A 24,496-nucleotide genomic window follows, 5' to 3' on the forward strand; every position below is an offset into this window, starting at 1 on the left:
AAAATAAACTCCAACTTTTGACTTTATAGAAATGCTGAATTGGCTCTTTCATGTCATTGTCAGCGGGAATGGATGCCACTGGAATTCGTTATTGAGAAATAAAAAACCAATAAGTGCAGTTCTCTGCTCGATTCCTTTTCAATATTAAGTCAGTATTAGACTCTGTGTCTTGTTCGTGAGTTGAATTCGAGAGGGTTCCGAGGGTGTATGTTACTATGTACACATGTAAGTGTGTATCTGTTTGAAGTAGTGTCGTCTCATATCACTCGAGAAGGAGTATGTGTGTATATGTTTTACATTGGAAAATATCTGTGCACGATTGCATTGAATACTGTCCTTTGAATGTGGTATAATGAGGATTTGTATGTGGCGCTAATCCTTAAATAGTTTTAAGCGTCTCACAAAAACGTACACAAAGAAACTATTCTGTACACAACTCAAAATCATTTAGAAATACACATCGAAATATACTTATACACTTTACAAAGTTTTAACCCACATAGTGCCAAGTCAAACAATCATACACATAAAAAAAATACATTTGACACATTTTTCAATAAACATACATGAATTTCAAAATACATAGCACACAAGAAAAACACAGTCATTAAACATAAATTGCCCAACCACTAACGCTTCAAACACACAACACAGACCCATGAAACTCACACACACACACACACACACACACACACACACACATACATACATACATACACACACACACACACACACACACACACACACACACACACACACACACACGCACACACACTAAACCACACCACCACCACAAGAGGAAATGAGCACATACATATTAGAAATATTGCATTTTTTTTAAAGCAATGCAGGGTAAACAAATGGGTTTTTAGTTCGGTGTTAAAGGAAGTGAAATAGGGAGCATGTAGGATGGGAGTGGTAAGGATATTTCAGTCACGGGCTTCACACAACGGTGTTTGCATGTAACTTGCCTTTATTTCACCCCTCCACCTCCCCCTACCAACACCCCCCCCCCCTCCCCTGACTATATTCGCTGACTGTGTATTGCCTGTCACGCTATAATAAAAACTTGATATGTATGTGAGGCATTTTCCATACCATGCTGCCAACGGTTCTAGGCTAATTGCCCCCTGGACAACTGCCCCCCGGACAATTGCCCCCACGACAACTGCCCCCCGGACAATTGCCCCCGAAAACTGCCCCCCGGACAATTGCCCCCCCCCCCCCCGGACATATACCCCCAAGGACAATTGCTCCCCGACAACACCACCCCCCCCCCCCGGACAATTGCCCCCTAGGATAATTGCCCCCCGACAACTGCCTCCCCCGGACAATTTCCCCCCGACAACTGCCCCCCCCCCCGGACAATTGCCCCCCGACAACTGCCACCTGGACAATTGCCCCCGGACATCTCTCCCCCCCGGACAATTGCCCCCTAGGACAATTGCTCCCCGCCCCCCCCCCCCGGACAATTGCCCCCCAGGACAATTGCCCCCCGACAACTGCCCCCCGGACAATTGCTTCCTAGGACAATTGCTCCCCGACAACTGCCCCCCGGACAATTTCCCCCCGTCATGGGAGGACAATTTACAAACGTTCGACGTTGTGTGTCTGCTGGTGTTTTCTAGCGAGGTGGAGTGGTGTGCTCATTCCGTCATATAGTTCTAATATCAACTATTTTGGTAGCATAAATAGTATTTTCTGCGTTACACACACGCACTCACATACACACATACACTCACACACACACGCACACACACACACGCACACACACACGCACAATCACACACACACAAACACACACACACACACACTTTTCATTTTCTTTCATTTTTCCTCAGGACTTGTGCGATGAGTTGAGCTCGTTGACAAGCCGGGCTAGCTCAGACAACACGATGTCTGCCAGGAAGGGTCGTGGCGACGACCGAGACGTTGGAGGTCACAGCAAGGTCAAAAGACAGAGAATATTGGGCTTTGAGAGACCCAATCTGCTGGACGACCTCAAGAACATCCTGCACGAGTACCCGGACAATGAGCAGATCTTCAAGGTCAGTACTCGGTTAATTAACACATCTTCAAGGTCATATCGAACAATGGACACATCTTCAAGGTCAGTACCCGGACAGTGAACTCAACTTTAAGGTCAGTACCCGGACAGTGAACTCATCTTCAAGGTCAGTACCCGGACAATGAACACATCTTCAAGGTCAGTACCCGGACAATGAACACATCTTCAAGGTCAGTACCTGGAAAATAAACACACCTTCAAGGTCAGTACATGAAGGACAATGAACACACCTTCAAGGTCAGTACATGAAGGACAATGAACACACCTTCAAGGTCAGTACATGAAGGACAATGAACACATCTGCAAAGTCAGTACCCGCACAATGAACACATCTTTAAGGTCAGTACCCGGACAATGAACACATCTTCAAGGTCAGTACCCCCACAATGAACACACCTTGAAGGTCAGTACCCAGACACTGAACACATCTTGAAGATGACAGCCCCCTTTGTAAACCCAGAACAACATAACCTACCAATTCCATGTGATTTTAAGGGTCAATATTTAAGGGACAATACGTGCTGTGGAACAATGGTTTAGGCCATATCATAGATCATGAAATATAGATATTTTTAACACGGAGGCACTATATTTCCTGTCCGAAAAACGTCATGATTCATATCCAAACAGTTTTGACTGCTTGGTTTCGTTTTCAATAGGATGAAACATGTATTATCAATGTAGGATATATCAACATATGTTGCATATAGGTTAATTGATCGATGTATAAATAAGCAGATGTTCAGGATTGGATGAAAGTGAACGACTTTGCTCGCATGATACTGTATCAGCAGCAAAATAGTACGTGTGTTCGAGTGCATACTTATCTATGTTGGAAAACCACAAAGGTATTAGATACATTTGCGTTCTGCGTTCCAACAACCTGACATACCATCTGAGAGTGATTTCAAAATGAACAAAATGCAAATTGGGTAGGTCGCAGATCATTCTATATCATGATTGTATTGATTGTATGTATTGTTCAAAATGCCCCCGTGGGTTATGGACTAATAACACTTGAACTTGAACTTGGTAAGAAAGTGTGCACAGTGCGGCGGCTCGCTATCGATTTTACAGAAGAGTAACGCTGCGTGTGTGTGTGTGTGTGTGTGTGTGTGTGTGTGTGTGTGTGTGTGTGTGTGTGTGTGTGTGTGTGTGTGTGTGTGTGTGTGTGTGTGTGAAGAGTAACGCTGTATGTATGTGTGTGTGAAGAGTAACACTGTATGTGTGTGCAGGAGATGCTACAGAACGCGGAGGATGCCAGGGCGACGATGGTAAAGATCGTGTCTGTGTCTGAAGGCACAACGATGCACGAACCACCAACAACAAGTAAATGACGTGTTTTTTCTGCCACAGAACTGCGCTAAATCGTAGCTTTCTGTACCGTGCCCTTGGAGTGTGCTCTATTTCAAATTACGTTATCACGATCGTAAATTAAACAACAGCAAAAACAAAACTCAAAAACATATTTTTAAAATGTAAACATGTAAATAAAATACTACATGTAGAATGATTATACAAACCGTGTTCACAGTGACTTCTAGAACACTACCCGACAGATGTTTATGTGACTTTGCATATGAGTTCTCCCAAATAATACTTTATTCGATAATGTCTTAGATGGCGTCATAGCTGGCTGTCTCAAAAGTTGAGGCGGAACTGTCACGCCCTCATATTTCAATCATATTGATTGAAATTTTGTTCAAACACTCTTTAAATCAGGCCGGACTATGCGAGTGCATTGTATCTCGGAAGCTTTAAACAATTAAGAAGTTTGTTATTTAAACATATAACAAGAATCTACGTTTTACTTTCAGACTCAAAAATCAATTCCTGAATCCAGAAAATATATATAGGTTATGTTTTGAAGAAAATTGGTTGTTCAAGCCTTCAAGGTTTTATTCGGCTTTGTGCATGTTAGGTCTTATGTTAGCATGCTTCGCCGAGACCAGCTCGACCCGTCTCTAGATTTACCGGATTTGGATAGCCTGCTTATAGTTGTCTCGATAGGATTGCACTGTTTCTGTTTGCCTTATTGTTTTAAGGGATGCAACTCTTCCACTGCCCATTAAAAAAAAGACCGTTATTTGCTAACATCGTCTATTTTCATTACAGAAAAAAAGGATGACAATCCTGCTTCATGGCGGCCACCGTTTGCTGAGGTCCTACAGGTAAGCTTTGTTTCGTCTGTGCCAGTTTTACGTTTTAATGGTACTGTTTGGTTGGTTGGTTAAATAAATTGTGAAGGGGACGGCGGGGTTTGTAATGCGACTGAAATCTGTATTGTTTGGTTTTTCTACGTTACCTACCCATAAAGACAACCTCACAGTCACCTTCATTTCAGACGTCAGTTTGCGAGTCGACAAATGTGTGATGTCACATTCCGAAGTTTATCCTTGGCGGATTATGACATTATTCAGTTATTCTGCAGAAAAACCAAAATGCTGGAGAAAAACTGTCTTTTCTGCAGCATTTCTGCATAATGTCATCTTTCGCCGAAGCAGCGTTTTTTTCTGCAGCAAAACATTTTACTGCAGTAAAATTGAAATCAAGAATGCTGCAGTAAAACGGTGCTGTTGTTTTACTGCAGAAAAAACTGCTTTTATTTTTTCTGCAGCATTTTGTACTGGCTCTTGGTGGATTATGACATTATTCAGTTATTCTGGAGAAAAACCGAAATGCTGGAGAAAAACTGTCTTTTCTGCAGCATTTCTGCATAATGTCATCTTTCGCGAGAGCAACGGTTTTTTTCTGCAGTAAAACAGTTTTACTGCAGTAAAATTGAAATCAAGAATGCTGCAGTAAAACGGTGATGTTGTTTTACTGCAGAAAAACTGTTTACACTTTTTCTTCAGCATTTTGGCATTATTCAGTTATTCTGCAGAAAAACAGAAATGCTGGAGAAAAACTGTCTTTTCTGCAGCATTTCTGCATAATGTCATCTTTCGCCGAAGCAACGTGTTTTTCTGGAGCAAAACATTTTACTGCAGTAAAATTGAAATCAAGAATGCTGCAGTAAAACGGTGCTGTTGTTTTACTGCAGAAAACCTGTTTACCCTTTTTCTGCAGAATTTTGTACTGGCTCATTATAATGTTGGAGCACGCGAGCCCCCCTCTGACGAGAGATGGACTCATCCAGAATTACCAATAGTTACAAACTATTATACTATCCCAGGGGGCGACGAATACAAACGCTACTTTACAAGGTCGTTCGTTTTTCTCCAGAAAAACTGTGACAGACTATTCTGCAGTAAAACAACATCACCGTTTTACTGCAGCATTCTTGATTTAAATTTTACTGCAGTAAAACTGTTTTACTGCAGAAAAAAACGTTGCTCTCGCGAAAGATGACATTATGCAGAAATGCTGCAGAAAAGACAGTTTTTCTCCAGCATTTCGGTTTTTCTCCAGAATAACTGAATAATGTCATAATCCGCCAAGAGCCAGTACAAAATGCTGCAGAAAAAGTGTAAACAGGTTTTCTGCAGTAAAACAACAGCACCGTTTTACTGCAGCATTCTTCATTTCAATTTTACTGCAGTAAAATGTTTTGCTCCAGAAAAACCCGTTGCTTCGGCGAAAGATGACATTATGCAGAAATGCTGCAGAAAAGACAGTTTTTCTCCAGCATTTCTGTTTTTCTGCAGAATAACTGAATAATGCCAAAATGCTGAAGAAAAAGTGTAAACAGTTTTTCTCCAGTAAAACAACATCTCCGTTTTACTGCAGCATTCTTGATTTCAATTTTACTGCAGTAAAACTGTTTTACTGCAGAAAAAAACGTTGCTCTCGCGAAAGATGACATTATGCAGAAATGCTGCAGAAAAGAACGGTTTTTCTCCAGCATTTCTGTTTTTCTGCAGAATAACTGAATAAAGTCATCATCCGCCAAGGATAGAAGTTCTTTTCCAAGGCCGATAGAACGTCGGCCACAAAGGTTTTTCCCTAATTATCCTTCTGATCTTTCTCGCTCTGTTCCCCCCCCCCCCCTCTCTCTCTCTCCCCCTTCTCTCTCCCCCTTCTCTCTCCCCCTTCTTCTCTCTCTCTCTCCCACCTTCTCTTGGTTTTGCGGTCATATAAACTATTTCAGCTGGCACTCTTATATCGGTTTAAAAAACCAAGAAAGTTACACGCGTTAATCCAAAGTGTGTCCATTTCAGATGCCAGGACTGTGTGTCTACAACGACGCTCTGTTCACGGAAGAGGACTGGCTCGGCATCAGGAAACTCCACGCCAGTGTCAAGGTCAAGGACCCTCTCAAGGTCGGCAAATTTGGACTGGGCTTCAAGTCCGTTTTTCACTTGACAGGTTTGTGCTTTCTTCAGTTCAAAACATCAATGTGTTCAGGGTACTGAGTGTATGGTTGATTAAAATGAGAAGACAGGTTCTTCTTCTAGGCCCAGGTTGCTGCTGAAAGGGATTTTACCCGGAGAGGAAGAACACCGGGGATGTCTTTAGAAAAATGATTGCTGCAGGTACTGCCAAATCGCCATGATCTCGAAACTCCCGTTTGGTGGTGAAAAGCGCCATAGAACTATTAATGATCATTATATTATTTTTGTGACACAAGTTTGTATCTGTGAATTCTTCTGTCTACCAACAGATCACCCAATCATCATCAGCGGACCACAACTGCTGTTCATGGACCCGTTCAGAGAGGAAAGGGAGGCTATCTGTATGACATTCTTGGATGACCTTGACCGAGACGAATGGAAATCGTTACTTGGCGCTCTGAAGCCCCTGCTCCGTCTGCTGGACGAAGACTCGCTGGCTGGTGAGCCGTGGCTTCTGTTTCGTTGAAATCAAAACACTTCTCAGTTTCAACCAATCCTACACAACTGTTGGCTCCCATTCGGGTGGTAACTTTGTCGTGCACCTCGGCCCTTGTAGTTGAACTTTCATGACCAGGCCTGCCTACTCTTACCATGTATCCGTTGTAACTACGTTAAATTAGCAATTGCTACGGAGCTAGGGGTGCCACACAATCTCCCAATAAAACAACTCCTTTTGATTTGTTTGATTTGTTTGAAGTATTTGTTTTTGCTGCTGCTCGTCTAGGGCTTTGCTTGGTAACGTTCATTTCTGGATTCTTTGTGCATGCAGTCACGGGCGTAATTCTGTGGCTACATCACGGTTTATCACAGGCTTTTGATACTCCAACAACTACGACCCAATTCTTGGTCATGTTTTGTTATTAGGAAAGATCATTTTTGACTTTTTTTGTGACATGACGCCTGGTTATATTTCCATGTTCGTGCTTGTACTACGTATACGGAAAACTTGAATTGTCCACGTGGGCAATTTTGCGGGTGTGTGAAGCATACTACAACAGAAGCAAGACCAAGAAGCCAACAACTAAAATCTATTTTGCTTTCTGTGATTTTGTGAGTTACACGGACTAGTATTTGCTTGATGTAAGATATCTGTTCTCGTCCTCTTTCCCTGAACGAAATGTTTACGAGGGTTATAAGAGGGACAAAAAGTCAATCATATCTCAAAGATAATCTTTCGTTTTACATCTAGGTTCCATTACTCATCTAATGCAATGATAAACATGATTCGTAAAGTCCTGGACTGTTTTTTCGACACTCGCTCTTTTCAATGCTTCTGCACACGAAATCTACACAACTTTTATTTTTGCCTTCCGTTTACATTAATTTCTACTTGTGGTAATTTTAACCTGAAGGTCTTTTCTTGCAGACAAAGACTTTAAAGGCACAGTGTTTTGGTTCCCGCTCCGACAGACGCCGTCAGAATTATCCCAGACAGTCTACAGCCAGCAGCGGGTTCAGCAACTCAAGCAGGCGTTTAGGAGCGAAATCAGCACCATGCTGTTGTTCCTGAAAAGACTGGAGAAAGTCGAGGTATTCTCTGCAGACGGTGAATCGCAGTCTCCTGCCCCTACGCTTGACTTCTCCGTGGAACTGAGCGGAGGGTGTGTGGCGGCCGTCAGAGCCAGCAGGGAGAAATTCCTGTCTGGTATCACCACCAGGGACAAACTCTGTCCCCAACAGGAGGTAACCCTCGCTACTTGTACCATCTACCATGTCATAACATTTGGTTTGAGAGGAACTGGATGACTGGTTCTGGTGTGATTGACAGAGCTGAATTTGTGTGTAGTTCGCAAAGTTTGTTGTCAGTAATAAGACGAGTTGATGCTGTATTTTCAGAAAGAGGTAAAACGTGGTTTGATTTCTTTGTTCTTGTTTCCTAAGTTATAGTAAGGCAAGGAGCCTATTTTATGCAAACGGAAATACGAATAGACAATTCAATTCCATTCAAAAGATGAACACAGCAGGTCGTTGCAAGATACGTGTTTCTGGGTTGCAGATATAGAGACTACTACATGGCTTGCTGTGTCGTACCAGATTTACACGAGTTGCTTTTTTAAATATTGAACTGCGAGCAAAAGCAACGAGTGTTAATCTGGTACGACAAAGCAAGCGAAGTAGTATTCTGTTTATCCTGTACTTACGTGTATTTAACTCAAAACGTCCCGCAGTCGAGGCGGCGACATTGAAGACGCTTCTTTTGGAACCTCAATCAATCAATCAATCAATCAATGAGGCTTATATCGCGCATATTCCGTGGGTACAGTTCTAGGCGCTCTGCAGTGATGCCGTGTGAGATGAAATTTTATACGGCCAGTAGATTGCAGCCATTTCGGCGCATATTTACCTTTCACGGCCTAGTATTCCAAGTCACACGGGTATAGGTAGACAATTATTAACTGTGCCTAAGCAATTTTGCCAGGAAAGACCCTTTTGTCAATCGTGGGATCTTTAACGTGCACACCCAATGTAGTGTACACGGGGGGAGGTTCGGACACCGAAGAGAGTCTGCACACAAAGTTGACTCTGTGAAATAAATTTCCGCCGAACCTGGGATCGAACTCACGCTGACAGCGGCCAACTGAATACAAATCCAGCGCGCTACCAACTGAGCTATATCCCCGCCCTTCCAAAGCCTCGTGCAATCTTTCAAGGCAAAGCAAAGAAAGTGTAACGTAACATGTTAGTTCTAAAAACTCTTCCAGGATAAGGAGCATGCATAAAAGTGTTTCCATAATGACGTTTGTCTCGGTGACTTTGGCATCATAAGCAGTGAAAAAGCAGGTCCCTGCCAGACTATTTTGACATGACCTTATTTACATGTTATACACACATGTGGTTGAACGATATTGTTATCTCATGAGTGGTCTCTCTCACGTATGTACAGGGTGACCCCAAAAAAGAGTACCCAAACCAAACGTCATAAATTGAACAAAAATAAAGCAATCTTCATAAAATGTATTTACACACACAAGTAGCCTCTGCATGATTTGCACAGAAAATGTTAGCGTTCTAGCTTGTCTTTCATGAAAGTTATGCTCATTCTACAGAACATGCTCCAAATGGCCTCCCCCGGATTTAAATCCCCCAGATTTCTATCTTTGGGGGTTCCTGAAAGACAACGTCTACAGGAACAACCTACAGACAATCACAGAACTCAAGAGAGCCATCACAACAACCATTCGCGGAATCTCGCAACAGGAGTGTGTGCGGGTGATTGATAACTTTGCGCTGCGAGTTCAAGTTTGCCTGCAGCGGCGCGGAGGTCATTTGGAGCATGATCTGTAGAATGAGCATAACTTTCCTGAAAGACAAGCTAGAACGCTAACATTTTCTGTGCAAATCATGCAGAGGCTACTTGTGTGTGTAAATAAATTTTATGAAGATTGCTTTATTTTTGTTCAATTTATGACGTTTTGTTTGGGTACTCTTTTTTTTGGGTCACCCTGTAGGATAAAGGTGTTTCAGGCGTGCTTTGTCCAAACCGAGTACTGGGTTCTGTTGAAAAAATCGCCACAGCAGGTCGTTGCAAGATAGGTGTGTTGTTGGATTGCAGGTAGTTGTGTCCAGTCACCTGGTGGTCAAGGTGGTCAGAGCAGTGGCAGGCGGGGTGGAGAGAGACAAGGAACACTGGCTGGTGGTCCACTATCACCAGGGAATGGACGACATGTCCTCTCAACTCACAGGTCTCTGCCAGGTGCGTGACAATATTTCTTTCGTTTCAACAATTGGTGAGCATATTGCACATGACGTTAGTTTAAAGGTGTTCTATGTGCGGGGCCATTTTAGGAAAGCTTTGTACCGAATTAGACTTCAAGGGACAATTGCGGTGCTGTAATTTCCATAAGCCTGTGATGATTTGCTCTAAATTGCCCCGTTACTATGCTAAGTGCATCAAGAGATAAGACAACTTTTATGTCCATTTTCATGATGTATCAACATTGAATTGTTTTGTCACCACATCTCACCATACGGAACGAACGGGTTTGAATTCCTGAATCCAATGGTTATAGTCTGCGTAATTTTTGTTTGTTTGCTTAACGCCCAGCCGACCACGAAGGGCCATATCAGGGCGATGCTGCTTTGACATATAACGTGCGCCACACACAAGACAGAAGTCGCAGCACAGGCTTCATGTCTTACCCAGTCACATTATTCTGACACCGGACCAACCAGTCCTAGCACTAACCCCATAATGCAAGACGCCAGGCGGAGCAGCCACTAGATTGTCAATTTTAAAGTCTTAGGTATGACCCAGCCGGGGTTCCAACCCACGACCTTCCGATCACGGGGCGGACGCCTTACCACTAGGCCAACCGTGCCGGTCAGTCTGCGTAATGAGTTCCGACTTACGTTTGCCTACATATTTGATTTAGTCCTGATGGGTACACATTTATCAAAACAGACACTCTGTGCGGGGTTAAAGCGTATTACAAAGCAAACACAAAATGTTCATTGGAGAAAATTCACGGTCTCAAAAGACCACCAAACACAACATTTACGTTTGAAAAATCTCTAAGGTACACCTTAGTTCCATCTATTCAAAACCCAAACCTATTTCTGTAGCTCTTTTGGCGATTTAAAATGTGTACATCTAGCAACACCGGAAGTTTTGACGTAAATCGAAACAGAGGCGGAAGAGACAGAAGACGTTCAATAACAAGAAATTCCTCCGAGGTAGGAAAAACACCCCCGTCCGTACCATTCTCACTGCCACCAACTGAGAAGGTTATTTCCCTTTGACCATTAATATGTCCCTCTATAAGTCCTTGTAGAATCTAAACAACGAAGTGACTGTGGTAAGATGAACAAAGTTAAAAAACAAAGGAATGCTGTACTCACCAATACAAGAACGGGACAAGACTTGTCCCGTTCTTGTATTGGTGAGTACAGTATTCCTTTGTTTTTTATCCTTGTAGAATCTTAATCCACCAATAACTCCCTAACCGTGTGTTTGACTGGTCCCAATTTTTGTAAGGACCGTCTCAGGAATGTATAGAACCTGTTCACCAAGTTTGGTGACGATCGGTCCGTTCATTCTTGAGATCTATATGCGAACACAAACACACAAACAAACAAACAAACACATCGACCGAATCCTATACACACCCCTATACCGGGGGTGTAAAAACAATTCCAGTCTCAAAACATTACCCGATCACAGCCTATTCAAATTTGAGCAACCGAGCGCCCAAGCACCTATTTTATTATCCTTCTGGTGTGTGGGACCTAATTACACCCCAACCCGAACTGTAGTGCTTTCTAGTGACACCCTAAAGCACAAGAAACTATTTACACGTTTGATGACAGATTTCGGTGTGCGTGTTTTATTATGAATTGGTGACATTTTGTACATGACATCTGACTGAACATTGTTTTTGATGTCTAGATTTAGGTCAAGTCCGTCGCGATATAACCTTGAACGGTTGAAAGCGACGTTAAACACCAAATAAAGAAAGATTTAGGTCAAGTATCTACAAGGGTTTCATATGGATGTTTTAGAATGACCAATATTGGTCATTGGGTGAATTTATTGTTTTGATTTTGCTTGCCTTTTCATTTTTATTGAAGCACAATTACTAGCACTGGACGTTTACATTTAGCAGAAGCCCGATGAATTAGTCTAGACAGGAGAAATACACTCTCCAGCATTACTTCGAGAAATAATTGACGTTTTTCTTCATCTGAATTTACCCTTAAAGTATATCCTGTAATATCTGCAAAATCTGCACACTTCTATTGCACAGAGGAAATATCTCAGTCATCGACCATACGTGGGTGTCGCTGCTAAACTCAACAGCCCAGCGGAAGCTTTCCAAGGTCAGCTGTTCTGCTTTCTGCCGCTACCCCCCGAGACGCCGAGCCCTACGGGGCTGCCAGTGCACGTGCACGGGTTCTTCGAGCTGAGCCAGAACCGACGTCACGTGGAATGGCCCAAGGGGGAGGGGGAGGACGGGGGACCGAGCGACGAGGCAGCCTTGTGGAACAGTCTGTTGGTCAGGGAGGTCCTGCCTCGTGCTTACGTCACACTGGTCACTGAACTGGTCAAGTCAGCTGGGACTGGAGCGTCCCCCTTCACCAGGTGACGTATGGCTGGCTTTGAAGTGAACTCTATTTGTTCATTGAATTTTGTATATCAATACCTGGATGTGAGGTATGGCTGGCTGTGTAGTGAACTCTACCTATACATTGAATGTTTTTATTTCGTTCAAGAATAACAGACTATTCAGCTTCAGATGTAACTTCTGATTGTTGTTTCAGCTCGATTTACAAAAGACATTTAACTTAAAGGCTACATTTGCAGTGTCACTTTGGTAAGAAATTCACCTGTAACGAAATAATGTTTGTGGTTGTCTGGACGCGTTTGAGTGACTTGTTAATTTTTGTGACATTTTTTTGAGTAACAGTGTACATCATCTTCCATTGACAGTGGAACATCCCCGGAGGAGACCGTTGCTATGACAGCGGATGTGCTGTACCAGCTGTGTCCAAACCCCTCCAAGCTCACCACTCACTGGCAGCCATTGCTGGCTCCGTTCTATCAGAAACTGTCCGCTTCTCGGCTCTTCTTCACCCAGCTACAGGGAGGCTACTGGGTTTCCCTGCAAGAGGCGGTGGTGATGACGTCCCCTGCCCATGACGACCTGGACGAGGACACGGAGGTGGCGGTGGTTGAGGTGTACGCCGAGTGTCGGGTCAACCTGGTCCGGCTTCCCCGGCACGTGCTGCACGGCCTGAATAAGGTCAGCGCGACCTCTGTCACTGTTGTCAGGCCTGAACACCTCAGTAGTCTGATGCGAGCAGACACCGCATGGTCTGAGAAGCCTTCCAGGGAACAGAAGTGTCTGATTCTGCGTTACCTCTGTCGCCATGGTGACCAGTCAATGCTGCAAGGCCTGGAACTGTTGCCACTGGCGGACGGCTCGTTCTGCACGCCTGATGATCACGTGATACACGTGTGTCGGGATGACCAAGACCTCAGCCTGTTGCCAGGACTACCTGACCGCCTGTGTCACGTGACCCAACCAGATGGACTCCAACAGTGTCTCCAGGAACTGGCAGAGTCAGGTGAGCACAAGTTGATATGAATGTATTAACATCATTTTACCAAACAGTCTACCTCTACTGAAAGAACTGTATTGAAAGAAAAAAAGATAACTAGCTTTTGGTAGAAGTTGAATTACTGAAGTCAATTCTGAATGCTTCAATTTGATTGTGCAATATTGTGCTTGAAAACTTTTGTTCGTTGTCAGAAGAAATGTAGCCTATATCCAGCAAAACGTCTTATGTTCTACCGTTTTTTGTCGCCCAGGATTTGGAGAGCTGAGGTTGCTGACTGACGACACAGTTCCGTCACTCCTGGAACAGAGTTTAGCGGCCCAGCACTCAGGTCTCTCTGACGTAACAGTGTCACGTGACGACCCCTGGATCGGACAGGTGTGGTCATACCTGCAGGGAAAGGACCTGAAAAACTTCGACCACCTGCCCCTCCTGCCCTGTCCCCAAGGCAACGACCTGGTCCTCAGACCCCTCCAGGGCAACTACCTGTGTGAGAGACTGGACGGCTTTCCTCCCGCCTCCTCGGCGCTGAGCCAGGCTCTCCGTCACCTTGGTATACACGTCATCCCCAGTCTTCCTGACTTTGTATTGCGTCACAGTGACGTCATCCACTCCCGCGTGCAACCAACTTCATATCTGGGTGTGCTCAAGTGTCTGGCGAGACTGGCTGAGGAAGACAGAATCATCCAGGAGATAGCGATGAAGTTCAACACCGAGTCCACCGTTGATGATACAATTGCTTTGGTAGACATTATATCTGACGGGAGAGGCAGGAGTGATCAGACTGACGAGAAGGAATGGGAAGCTGCCAAGCGTGTACTCAGATGCCTGAATCTATTCCCGGTGTGGCCGACTGATGTGAGCACAACAAAGGCTCCTCCATCAGAGTTTGCGAATTCAGTGGAATACACCAGCGTGCAGGAGATTGACCTTCTGACCCCTGAGGTCACAGGAAGCATTGGCCTTCCACCCGCCGTCCATCTCTCCCCCAAACTGCTTCATTGCGATAGCAAGGCCCACCGTCAGTTTGCTGGAGATCTCGGGGCAAAGGAAATGTCCTTGCATGATCTTGTTAAAAACATTCTCTCTGCTGCTTCATCTGAAAGTCAAGGCATTGCAGGCATCACAGATTTTATGAAATACTTTCTCCAGACCCCTTTGATTGAGAAACACGAGTTGAAGGAACTGGCAAAAGGAATTCAGTTCGCTCCTTCATGTCTGAAAGCTGAGCTGAAGAAAGCAAATGACCTTTATGATCCGGAAGACAAAATGCTTCAAGACCTGTTCTCTGGAGAGGACCGATTTCCTGCCAGCTCGTTGAGCCATGGAGCTATACTGGAGAATCTGAAGCTGCTTGGCTTGCGAAACAGTGCCGAGGTCACGACTCAAGATCTAATTCAAACAGCCGAAGAAATCGAAAAACTCTGCAGAAGCGAGGGATCAGAGGAAATTGTTATTGCACAGAGAAAAGCCAACGCGATGTTGACCTTTATCCAGAAACACGGACACACACTGACCACAGACACGGTGCAAAAGCTGGCCACGCTGCAGTGCCTGCCTTGCGTCACAAGCAGAGACCACGCCCCGCCTGGCTTCCCTGCCGCGCTCCCTGTGTGTCCGGCACAACACCAGGCCCTGGGCATCTCGCGTGCCGTGGACATGTGTCACTACGACAAACTGGAGCTTGTCGGGTCCGTCAGGCCAGTGTCGCTTGGGTCTCTTAGTCCCGACTGCTCCATTTCTTCCCACTTTTACCAGCCCACTGCTGAAGACATCATCAAACATCTGAGCGTTGTCATTTCCACGTTTAGTAAGAAAGAGTCACACCAGTTCTCAACCATGTTGCGTCACATTTACATAGAGCTGAATGATATGCACCGTTCTGGCGGAGAGACTGTGACAGAGAAACTGAGAGAGCTGGCCTGCATTTTGACGGAGAAAGACGGGTGTTTCCGGCGTCCGGGCAAGTTCTGGATAGCGGATGAGGACAGCGATGACCTTGACCTGTCGCCATACTGCTTCCCGCTGCCCTCTGACCTGGTGGATGCGGGTCTTGTCGAGCTGTTCGCGGCGTGCGGCTGTCACCAGGGACAGGGCTACACCATTCTCACAGAGGTCCTGCAGGAGATACAGAGCAAGCATGCAGAGTCTTCTTCTGACGAAAGGGCTTTCAACAAGGATTTGAAACTCGTGAAAACCATCCTTCAGGCCATTGTGGACAAAGGGGAATACAACGAGGGAGATATTTTCTTGCCTGTTTACTCCGCCAACCCGACAGAACTCAAGTTTGCCATGGCCAAAGATTGCACGGTTGCCCCAGACCCGGATTTCATAACATTTCTTGTAGAGGAAGAGGAAGGAATGACCTTTGTCCATCCTAACCTTGACAAGGACGTTGCACTGACACTCGGAGCCCTTGACCTACGGAAGAGGACAATGACCGGAATGGATGACCTTGACATTGATGAATCGGAGCTTGATGACTCAGAGTACGGACAGTACGAGAAGCTGACGACCAGACTGCACAACCTGCTCCGAGAAGGCTACACTGACGGCTTCTCCGTTCCCAAGGTGAGACCGGTCAATCATTATTTCACCAATGTGGACACGTACAAAAGACGTTGCATGGTTCAAAGAACACGAAGTTGCATTTTCTCCACCCTACATGTTTTTGCTTGAGACTAGTCTGCATTTCATCATTTTGTTGCTAAAAACAACAACAAAACAGAGTAACTCGAGTAACAACTGGCTTCAACCAGCTCAGACAATTGATTAATTAATCAATACATTGTTGTTGCAGCTGAAGTATATTATAATGTCACAACATTATCAGGGCCTTAAGTTGATTTTGCCAACCATTCCGAAGTCAGAAAAATTGCAAAAAAAGAAGAAGGAAAATACACGGCGTGGGTGAATGCTCAATATCACTGCTTCATTATTGACGACCGATTCTGAACTGTCCTGACACAAAGTGTGTGTTGGTGTCTGCAGGAGCTGGTGCAGAACGCAGACGACGCCGGGGCGAGCGTGGTGAAGTTCCTGGTGGACGAACGCGACAACGACGACTGGAGGAGCGGACTGGTGACCCCCGCCCTCGCCGACCTGCAGGGCCCGGCTCTCTGGGTCTACAACGACTCTGTCTTCACCAGGACCGACTTTGACAACTTGTGCAAGCTGGGCGGGGCCACCAAGAAACAGGACTGCAGCAAGGTGGGGCAACACTAGTAGCCATGTATTAAAGGGACACTCCAGGCCAAAAACTGTCTCAAATCGCCCCAGGCCCATGGCTACATAGTTTGATTCCCGCTTCGGGAGTTGTAATCATTTCACAATGCACAAGAAATACTATTCCATTAGTGTTAAATGTTCAACTATTCGAATTTTAAACAGTGTTTTAGTCATCTTTGAACACTGTAATTTATCCTTGCATTGTCATTGTTTTCGTTCTTGCTCTATTTCTTTGCCCCTAGGAGTAGCGATCGTGTGCACATTTACTTGATAATTTACTTTGTACCAAAATTTGCAAGGGTTTCGTGGGTGATTACCAGCACTACAATAAAATGTCAACAGAAACGGTACTTCACTGCAGAAGAGCTTGCACAACAAAACGATTCCCTTAACACTGATTTAATTAATTAGCAGAGTTAACTAGAGTTTATCTTTGCAGGTGTGTATAAATTACAACACCGCAAATGCTCCCAGTACTTCTTACACATTTTCTCCAAATGGTTACTTTTGTACTCAATTCTTAAGTGACGAGTTTTTCAAGACAAACACAAGACACTTTCCTTACTTTCCGATTTGTTATGCCAAAATGAATGTTAACAAATTGACATGATCACAACCAGATTGTATCAATGCTATTTCTATATATATTACGCAGCAGTTTCAGATCTGCCAACAGTACATGCCTTTCTGATACTTTATCTGAAACTCGCATTCTGATACTTTATCTGAAGCTCGCATTTTTCATGATCCGCAAACTTTGCCATTATGTGTAATACTCACTGAGACTCGGCATGTAACCTCTACTTGTATTCCCTTGTCAAAAGGTGGGGAAGTTTGGCCTGGGGTTCAACGCGGTGTACAACGTGACTGAGGTGCCCAGCATCTACTCTGGCAGCACCCTGGCCATGCTGGATCCTCACCAGCGCTACCTGGACAACAAACGCGGCAAGAAGATGGACTTCAGGGACATCATGAACAAGGCGCTGCTCAGACGGATGCCCAACCAGTTCAGGCCCTTCCAGGGAGTCTTTGAGTGCGACATGTTGAACAAGGACTGGGAAGCGTTCTCCGGAACTCTCTTCCGCTTCCCGTTCAGGACAGAAGGGCAGGCAGAGAAGAGCGAGATCTGTCAGGAGGCGTTCACTGCAGAACGACGAGAGGACTTCATGGAGGGCTTGATGTCCAAGGCGGGCAACTTGCTGCTGTTCCTTCAGCACGTGAAGCGCGTGGAGCTGTACCATCTGCCCAGAGACTGCAGGGACCCCGCACAGGCCCAGCGTCTGATGGTGGTGACGAGAAACTCTGTGCCTACAGTGCCACACCAGTTGCCAGGCAACGAAAGCATCTTGGAACATTTCTCAAAGGCTTGGGAGTCAGCAGTTCAACAAGGAAAGTCTCTCCACGAGCAGAATTTTATTGAATGTGTTACAATTTCCACGGAAGCTGAACAGAAAAAGAAAAGACTCAAACAGACGACACAGTGCAGGTTTCGCATTGCCTGGACACCAGGGGCAGGAGAATCGTGTGACACAGCACGTGAGACAAGCAAGGAAGGCTTCATACCGCTGGCTGCTGCTGCCATTCTCACAGATAGTGAAGGAAGGATAATAGGCATTGAGTCGTGTCCTGAAGGTGTGCACAACGTTTTCAATTACATGGTCTTTTGATATTTTACATTATACAGCGGTAAAGTTCACAGTTACAGAACCTTCTGCATTATTTGTTCTAACGAAATTGATGGAATTCTATAAGCCGTTTCACATGCATGAATTTCACAGTTCATCCCGTCTCCATCTTAGTCTGCCCAATCCTTTGGTTTGTCTGTGATGTGCAGTGACCTTAACGTTACATAACAAGTGGATGTATCTTAACTTAAAATAGAACAAACACTATATTGACTTTTTAACTTCTTCAGTTCTTGAAACTGTGTGTTGCTTTATTCATAAGTACGTGATGCCGGTTTTTGTTCGGAATGTCAGGAAGGCCTTTGTTTCAGGATGTTATGCAACGGGTCATCTGTTCTGCTTCCTTTATTTCAGGATTTTACACAACGGGTCATCTGTTTTGCTTCCTTTGTTTCAGGAGTTTACACAACGGGTCATCTGTTCTGCTTCCTTTGTTTCAGGATTTGTTTTACACAACGGGTCATCTGTTTTGCTTCCTTTGTTCCAGGATTTTACACAACGGGTCATCTGTTTTGCTTCCTTTGTTTCAGGAGTTTACACAACGGGTCATCTGTTTTGCTTCCTTTGTTTCAGGAGTTTACACAACTGGTCATCTGTTTTGCTTCCTTTGTTTCAGGAGTTTACACAACTGGTCATCTGTTTTGCTTCCTTTGTTTCAGGAGTTTACACAACGGGTCATCTGTTTTGCTTCCTTTGTTTCAGGAGTTTACACAACGGGTCATCTGTTCTGCTTCCTTTGTTTCAGGATTTTACACAACGGGTCATCTGTTCTGCTTCCTTTGTTTCAGGATTTTACACATCGTGTCATCTGTTTTGCTTCCTTTGTTTCAGGATTTTACACAACGGGTTATCTGTTCTGCTTCCTATGTTTCAGGATTTTACACAACGGGTCATCTGTTCTGCTTCCTTTGTTTCAGGATTTTACACAACGGGTCATCTGTTCTGCTTCCTTTGTTTCAGGATTTTACACAACGGGTTATCTGTTCTGCTTCCTATGTTTCAGGATTTTACACAACGGGTTATCTGTTCTGCTTCCTATGTTTCAGGATTTTACACAACGGGTCATCTGTTCTGCTTCCTCCCACTGGCCCGGCAAGTGTCCCTGACTGACCTTCCAGTGCACATCAACGCGCCTTTTGCCTTGACCTCTGACCGCCGGGGGCTGCTGTCTCAGAATGAAGATGACAAAAAGCTCATTGAAGGAAGGTCTGTTGTAATCAATTCACAAAAACTAACATCCCCTTCCCTCCTTCTGCACACACGTACAATCAAACAACCAGCAAAATGAGGAGAAAAAAAGACTCACACAACATTTAGGAAACTCTGCCTCCTGAAAAAATCCCTGTTTCAGATGGCCTCGAATACCTCACATACACTTTTCTTAATGTCAAACCTGACAGAAACATCCAAGTAATTCATTGAAAGATAGATCTTTTTATCAAACGAAAATAAACCTGTTATGTCATTCAAGCGAACAAACTGGGTTACTTTCTTCACAAAGTGAATTGTCGGCTGTTGGCCAGTCCTTTGTTCTACTTTGAAGCCAAATATTGCATCCTTTGTTTTAAACCTCAAACACAGAAATCATATTCATGATATTGTATGTTAACATTACTTTACCCAAAAAGGCACACCCCTTGGCTATTAATTACACTTTTTGGACTGATGATTTCTTTTACATGAGGTTATCGACTGGAACTCAAATAAGGGTACCCCTCAAAATCGGCACACAAACCTAATTTTCGAATAAAAAAAATCGAGAAAAATTCAAAATTGCTAAAACTCAGCACAGTTGGCAAACAGATATAGATATGCCTGTAAAATCACGTAATACCTGAGGTTCAGCAAATGCTCGAGAGTAACTGTCTGTCTGTAAATACTGTCGCTGTGTGAGATACATTCTCTTTGTCATGTTGAGATGTTAAAGAAAAGGGATAAGAAATAAACAAAGAACTGAAAAACCTCATATGAAAAGACACCCATGTCTCCAACTGCGGACTAGAAGATACGTCTTTGTTTCATCGGGACAAAAAGATGCAAAAGACTAAGTCAAAATTTTATGATTTGTTTCTCCATTCGAAATAAATGTCCGGTGTTTCAGACCGGTCAAAAGCATTACGTGTGTGTATTTAGTATATAGAAAGATATTCTACAAGAACATTTCAGCATCGCTTCTTGCACCTTTCAGGTGGAACAAAGCTTTGTTCTCGGACCCCATCCCCAGGGCCTACCTGGCTGCCTTGGAGAGCGTGGCGCCGACACAGATATTAGCAGAGCCGTACTACAGCCTGTGGCCCCAGCACACAGCACACCCACTGAGGGAAGGCCAGAGTCCGCAGGGCGAGCTGTACTCACACTTCTATCAGCTCTTGGTGCAGGAAAACGTTGCCGTCTTTCTTCATCCCAGTGGCTGCACAGGCTTCTCTGACTCCTTCTTCTTTGACCCGGAGCTCAGTGACACAGACATTGGCCGGGTAGCGTTCAGGGTGCTTGAAACCTTCTGGGAGGAGAGCGAGTGGCATGCTGGTCGTCTGATCGACCTCCCGCCTGGCGTGGCTGACAGCATCTCGCGGTCCGGACAAGACGTCGCCTTCAGACAGAAAGTCATCACCATGGAGCAGTTCTGTCGCCGTGTCTTCTTCCCTAAATTTGACCAGGACCACCCAGCGCTAGAGGCCGGGGACAGAGACCGGCTGGTTCTGTACGCCCTGACGTCCCACAGGGCTGCACTGCACAAGCTGTTCCAGTCTCACGCCTGCATCCCGTGTCGCCCTGACGGACGTCTGCAAGCCCCGGCCAGTCTGGTCCACCCCCACGGCCTGGCCGCCCCGCTCTTCTATGAGGACGACGCCAGGTTCCCACAGCGTGACGGGGAGGCAGACTTCACCACCCACACCGCCCTCAGCGAGCTGCTGGAGCTGGGCATGGTGGAGGACACAGTCAGCAGAGAGGAGCTGAGGCAGCGAGCTCAGTCAGTGGAGACTTTGGCCGAAACAACAGCTCTGCAGAGAGCCACAGCAATAATCAAGTACTTGCCGAGCCTAGGGAAAGAAATGAAGAGTTACGTTGCAGTCTTGAAAAACATCAGGTTCTTGCCGGTTTTGAAACGACCAAAGGGCTGGCCTCTTATGTGGGCTGGAAAAGGAAAAACATTCACAGCACCTTCTGAAACGTTTTCAAGCAGCTTAAAAGAGCTGGTCGGTTGCCAGGCAGCAGTACTCAATGAAAACCCACTTAATTTGTCTAGCAAAGACATGGACACGTTGGGTTTACTTGGAGTCACTCAGGATAAAGCCATGCCATTCGGTGACACGCGGTTGACACAAGTAACCGTCGCTCAACTGTTGAGTATTTCCAAAGACCCCAACGCAGTGTCCCAGCGCAACTATAAGGCTGTGGAAAAAATCTGCAAGGACATCTATCAGTACCTGGACAGGTTCTACAGACGTGACCCAAGAGATATAAACGAAGACCACAGGCTTGTGATTGAAGGGCTGAAGGAGCGACAGGTAGTGCTGACAGGTCAAGGCTTCCAGGAAGCAGGACGTCTGGCCATGGGATCGGGGAACTACCTGGAGCCATACCTGTCGTACGTTGATGGACACACCTGGCGCTGTCATGCGCTCTTCGCTTTCCTGGGTGTCAAGGCAGCGTAAGTGTAAAACTGTTAGCAGGAGTGTGTCTCTGTTTTTGATCAATTCTGAATTCAGTTGCAGAATTTTGACTGATTTGATATGTAAATATAATGTTCTTCAGGATCCTTTAGTTTATATGCCAAACTGGCAAATAAACGCGTGATGTGATTGCGAGAGATTATTTCATATCATCTGGAAACGTGGGCTACAATTAATGACCTTGGCATACTTAAGTGTCAACAAGTACAGCTCAAGTTACACCACTCATTGCTATATAACACCAAGGATGGCAGGTTAACAAAACAGTAATTGCAGCGAGCTTTTTAAAAATTATTAATCTTTGTTCAGAACAGAACATTGGACTGAAGATTCAAAATGAGTTTCCTTGGCTTTTGTGATCAGAGAGATGTTATTAAGTTGAAGAACAAGGACAAGTTTTTAGGGTTTTGAACCATTTGAGGGTTGACGTGTCAAATGACTGTCATCTCTTTCGCATTGCGTTTCATCCTGAAAATAATCAGCTGCAGCTGTTTTCAAGAATCCTACATCTTTCTATGTCTTATTGCTTTTCTTGAAACTCGGCTTTCAGATTTGGGGTGTCAGATATATTGGACGCAATGGGACAGCTGGCCACTGACCATAGTGAATCCCAGTGTGACAGCAAACTTGTCGACCTCCTGCTGAAGATGGCGAATCTCCTTGAGACAACCCTCCGGTTAGAAAAGAGAGAGCGTCTTAAAGAGGAGGAAACCAGTGACCTGTACCTGCCTGACACAAACAGATCGTTGCATCCAATCAGCGAGCTTTGTCTCAACGACTGTGATTGGGTGGAGGAGTCGGATACCATGCACTTCCTGCATCCCAAGTTCTCGGCGCATCTCGCTCTCACTCTTGGTGTGAGGACCAAACGAGAGCATGACGAGGTGATTTGGTGTGTGAGTGTGTGTATGAGTGTGTGTGTGTGTGTGTGTGTGTGTGTGTGTGTGTGTGTGTGTGTGTGTGTGTGTATATGAGTGTTTGTGTGTGTGTGGTTGCGTGGTTGCGTGCGTTTATCTCTAATTGTTTTGTACCCGCTCCTCTCCCTCTGTCCCCAAGGTTCATGTAGTTGTACAAATGAATTCAAAGAATGTATATAATGGAGAGTCCTTACCGTACAAATCGTTCCCTTGAAATAGCAAGATATTCCTGTCATGAAATCAAATTTATTCATCTTTATTCTCCTCGCAGGACGAGTTCTCAGAGTCGTTCGGTCAGCACGAGGAGCTGACCACCCGTATCAACCGTCTGCTGGAGGGCTACGAGCGGGATGCCTCTATCTTCAAGGAACTGCTGCAGAATGCAGACGATGCCGGTGCCACCGAGGTCAGTGACGTCCCTTGTTTTGGGCAGAGATAAAAGTGGAAACACACCTCGTGCTGTTTATATTTTGCTCTCATGTGGTTTTGTGTGTGTGTGTGTGTTTTTTTTTTTTTTTAACTGTAATTACCATTTAGGGAAACCAAAAATGGAGCAACAGTGAAAAAAAACTACACAGTGACATAGCGAACGACAACACATTTGAGAAAACATTGCCTCAAACATACTGCAGAATACACATGGGTCCAATACAAAAAAACCTACAAAAAACACCAAACAATCAGCTTGAAAGATTCTATACAACTAGCTGAAAGGCATCATGAAAACCAGGACTGGCTTATATTTATATTCTTTCTTCAGGTTCGATTTGTGAAAGATCTTCGGAATCACAGCACGGAAAAACTGATGAACGAAAAGTGGAAAGCGTTGTTTGGCCCTGCCCTATGTATTTACAATGACGCCAGCTTCACACCACGTGACATGAAAGGCATCCAGGATCTAGGGGAGGGAAGCAAGGAGGGGGACGCCTTGAAAACTGGAAAGTGAGTTGTTATGTTTGGTTTCAATAGACTTCATGTTAGTTGTATAATTTGAATTAACGTGTTGATGTTTTTACATTTAGTCAAGTTTTGACTAAATGTTTTAACATAGACGGGGAATCGAAATGAGTGTCGTGGTGTATTTGTGTGTGTGTGTATTTGTGTGTGTGTGTGTGTGTGTGTGTGTGTGTGTGTGTGTGTGAGTGTGAGTGTGTGTGTGTGTGTGTGTGTGTAGCACTTCAAAGAAAACTACTGGACCGATTTTTATGAAATTTCACATGATAGTTCCTGGGAATGATATCCCCAGACGATTTTTTCTTTTTTTTCGATAAATGTATTTGATGGCGTCATATCCGTTTTTTGTGTGAAAGTTGAGGCGGCACTGTCACGCCTTCATTTTTTAAGGAAATTGATTGAAATTTTGGTCAAGCAATCTTTGACGAAGGCCGGACTTTGGTATTGCATTTCAGCTTGGAGACTTAAAAATTAATTAATGAGTTTGGTCATTAAAAATCTGAAAATTGTAATTAAGATTATTCTTGTATAAAACGATTGAAAAATAAATTTATCTTACTTTCATCATTTTCTGATTCCA

At 44.6% G+C, this 24,496-nt stretch overlaps 1 protein-coding gene across 1 annotated transcript in view; it reads left to right on the top strand.

The window, feature by feature from the left end:
* Positions 1–1,858: 1,858 nt before the first annotated feature.
* Positions 1,859–24,496, top strand: part of LOC138977300 (sacsin-like) — a 38,087-nt gene continuing 15,449 nt past the window's right edge. Inside the window, exons 1-17 of the mRNA XM_070350201.1 lie at positions 1,859–2,048; positions 3,304–3,397; positions 4,184–4,239; positions 6,229–6,376; positions 6,672–6,842; positions 7,769–8,085; positions 9,956–10,096; positions 12,147–12,481; positions 12,830–13,467; positions 13,712–16,029; positions 16,450–16,668; positions 17,511–18,318; positions 19,418–19,577; positions 20,560–22,023; positions 22,596–22,929; positions 23,234–23,368; positions 23,723–23,904. Coding sequence (XP_070206302.1) covers positions 1,896–2,048; positions 3,304–3,397; positions 4,184–4,239; positions 6,229–6,376; positions 6,672–6,842; positions 7,769–8,085; positions 9,956–10,096; positions 12,147–12,481; positions 12,830–13,467; positions 13,712–16,029; positions 16,450–16,668; positions 17,511–18,318; positions 19,418–19,577; positions 20,560–22,023; positions 22,596–22,929; positions 23,234–23,368; positions 23,723–23,904 — 7,673 coding nt within the window. The 5' untranslated portion in view covers positions 1,859–1,895. The remainder of the gene's footprint in view (positions 2,049–3,303; positions 3,398–4,183; positions 4,240–6,228; positions 6,377–6,671; positions 6,843–7,768; positions 8,086–9,955; positions 10,097–12,146; positions 12,482–12,829; positions 13,468–13,711; positions 16,030–16,449; positions 16,669–17,510; positions 18,319–19,417; positions 19,578–20,559; positions 22,024–22,595; positions 22,930–23,233; positions 23,369–23,722; positions 23,905–24,496) is intronic.

This window comes from Littorina saxatilis, linkage group LG9, assembly GCF_037325665.1.
Source record: "Littorina saxatilis isolate snail1 linkage group LG9, US_GU_Lsax_2.0, whole genome shotgun sequence".
Taxonomy (NCBI): Eukaryota; Metazoa; Mollusca; class Gastropoda; order Littorinimorpha; family Littorinidae; genus Littorina; species Littorina saxatilis.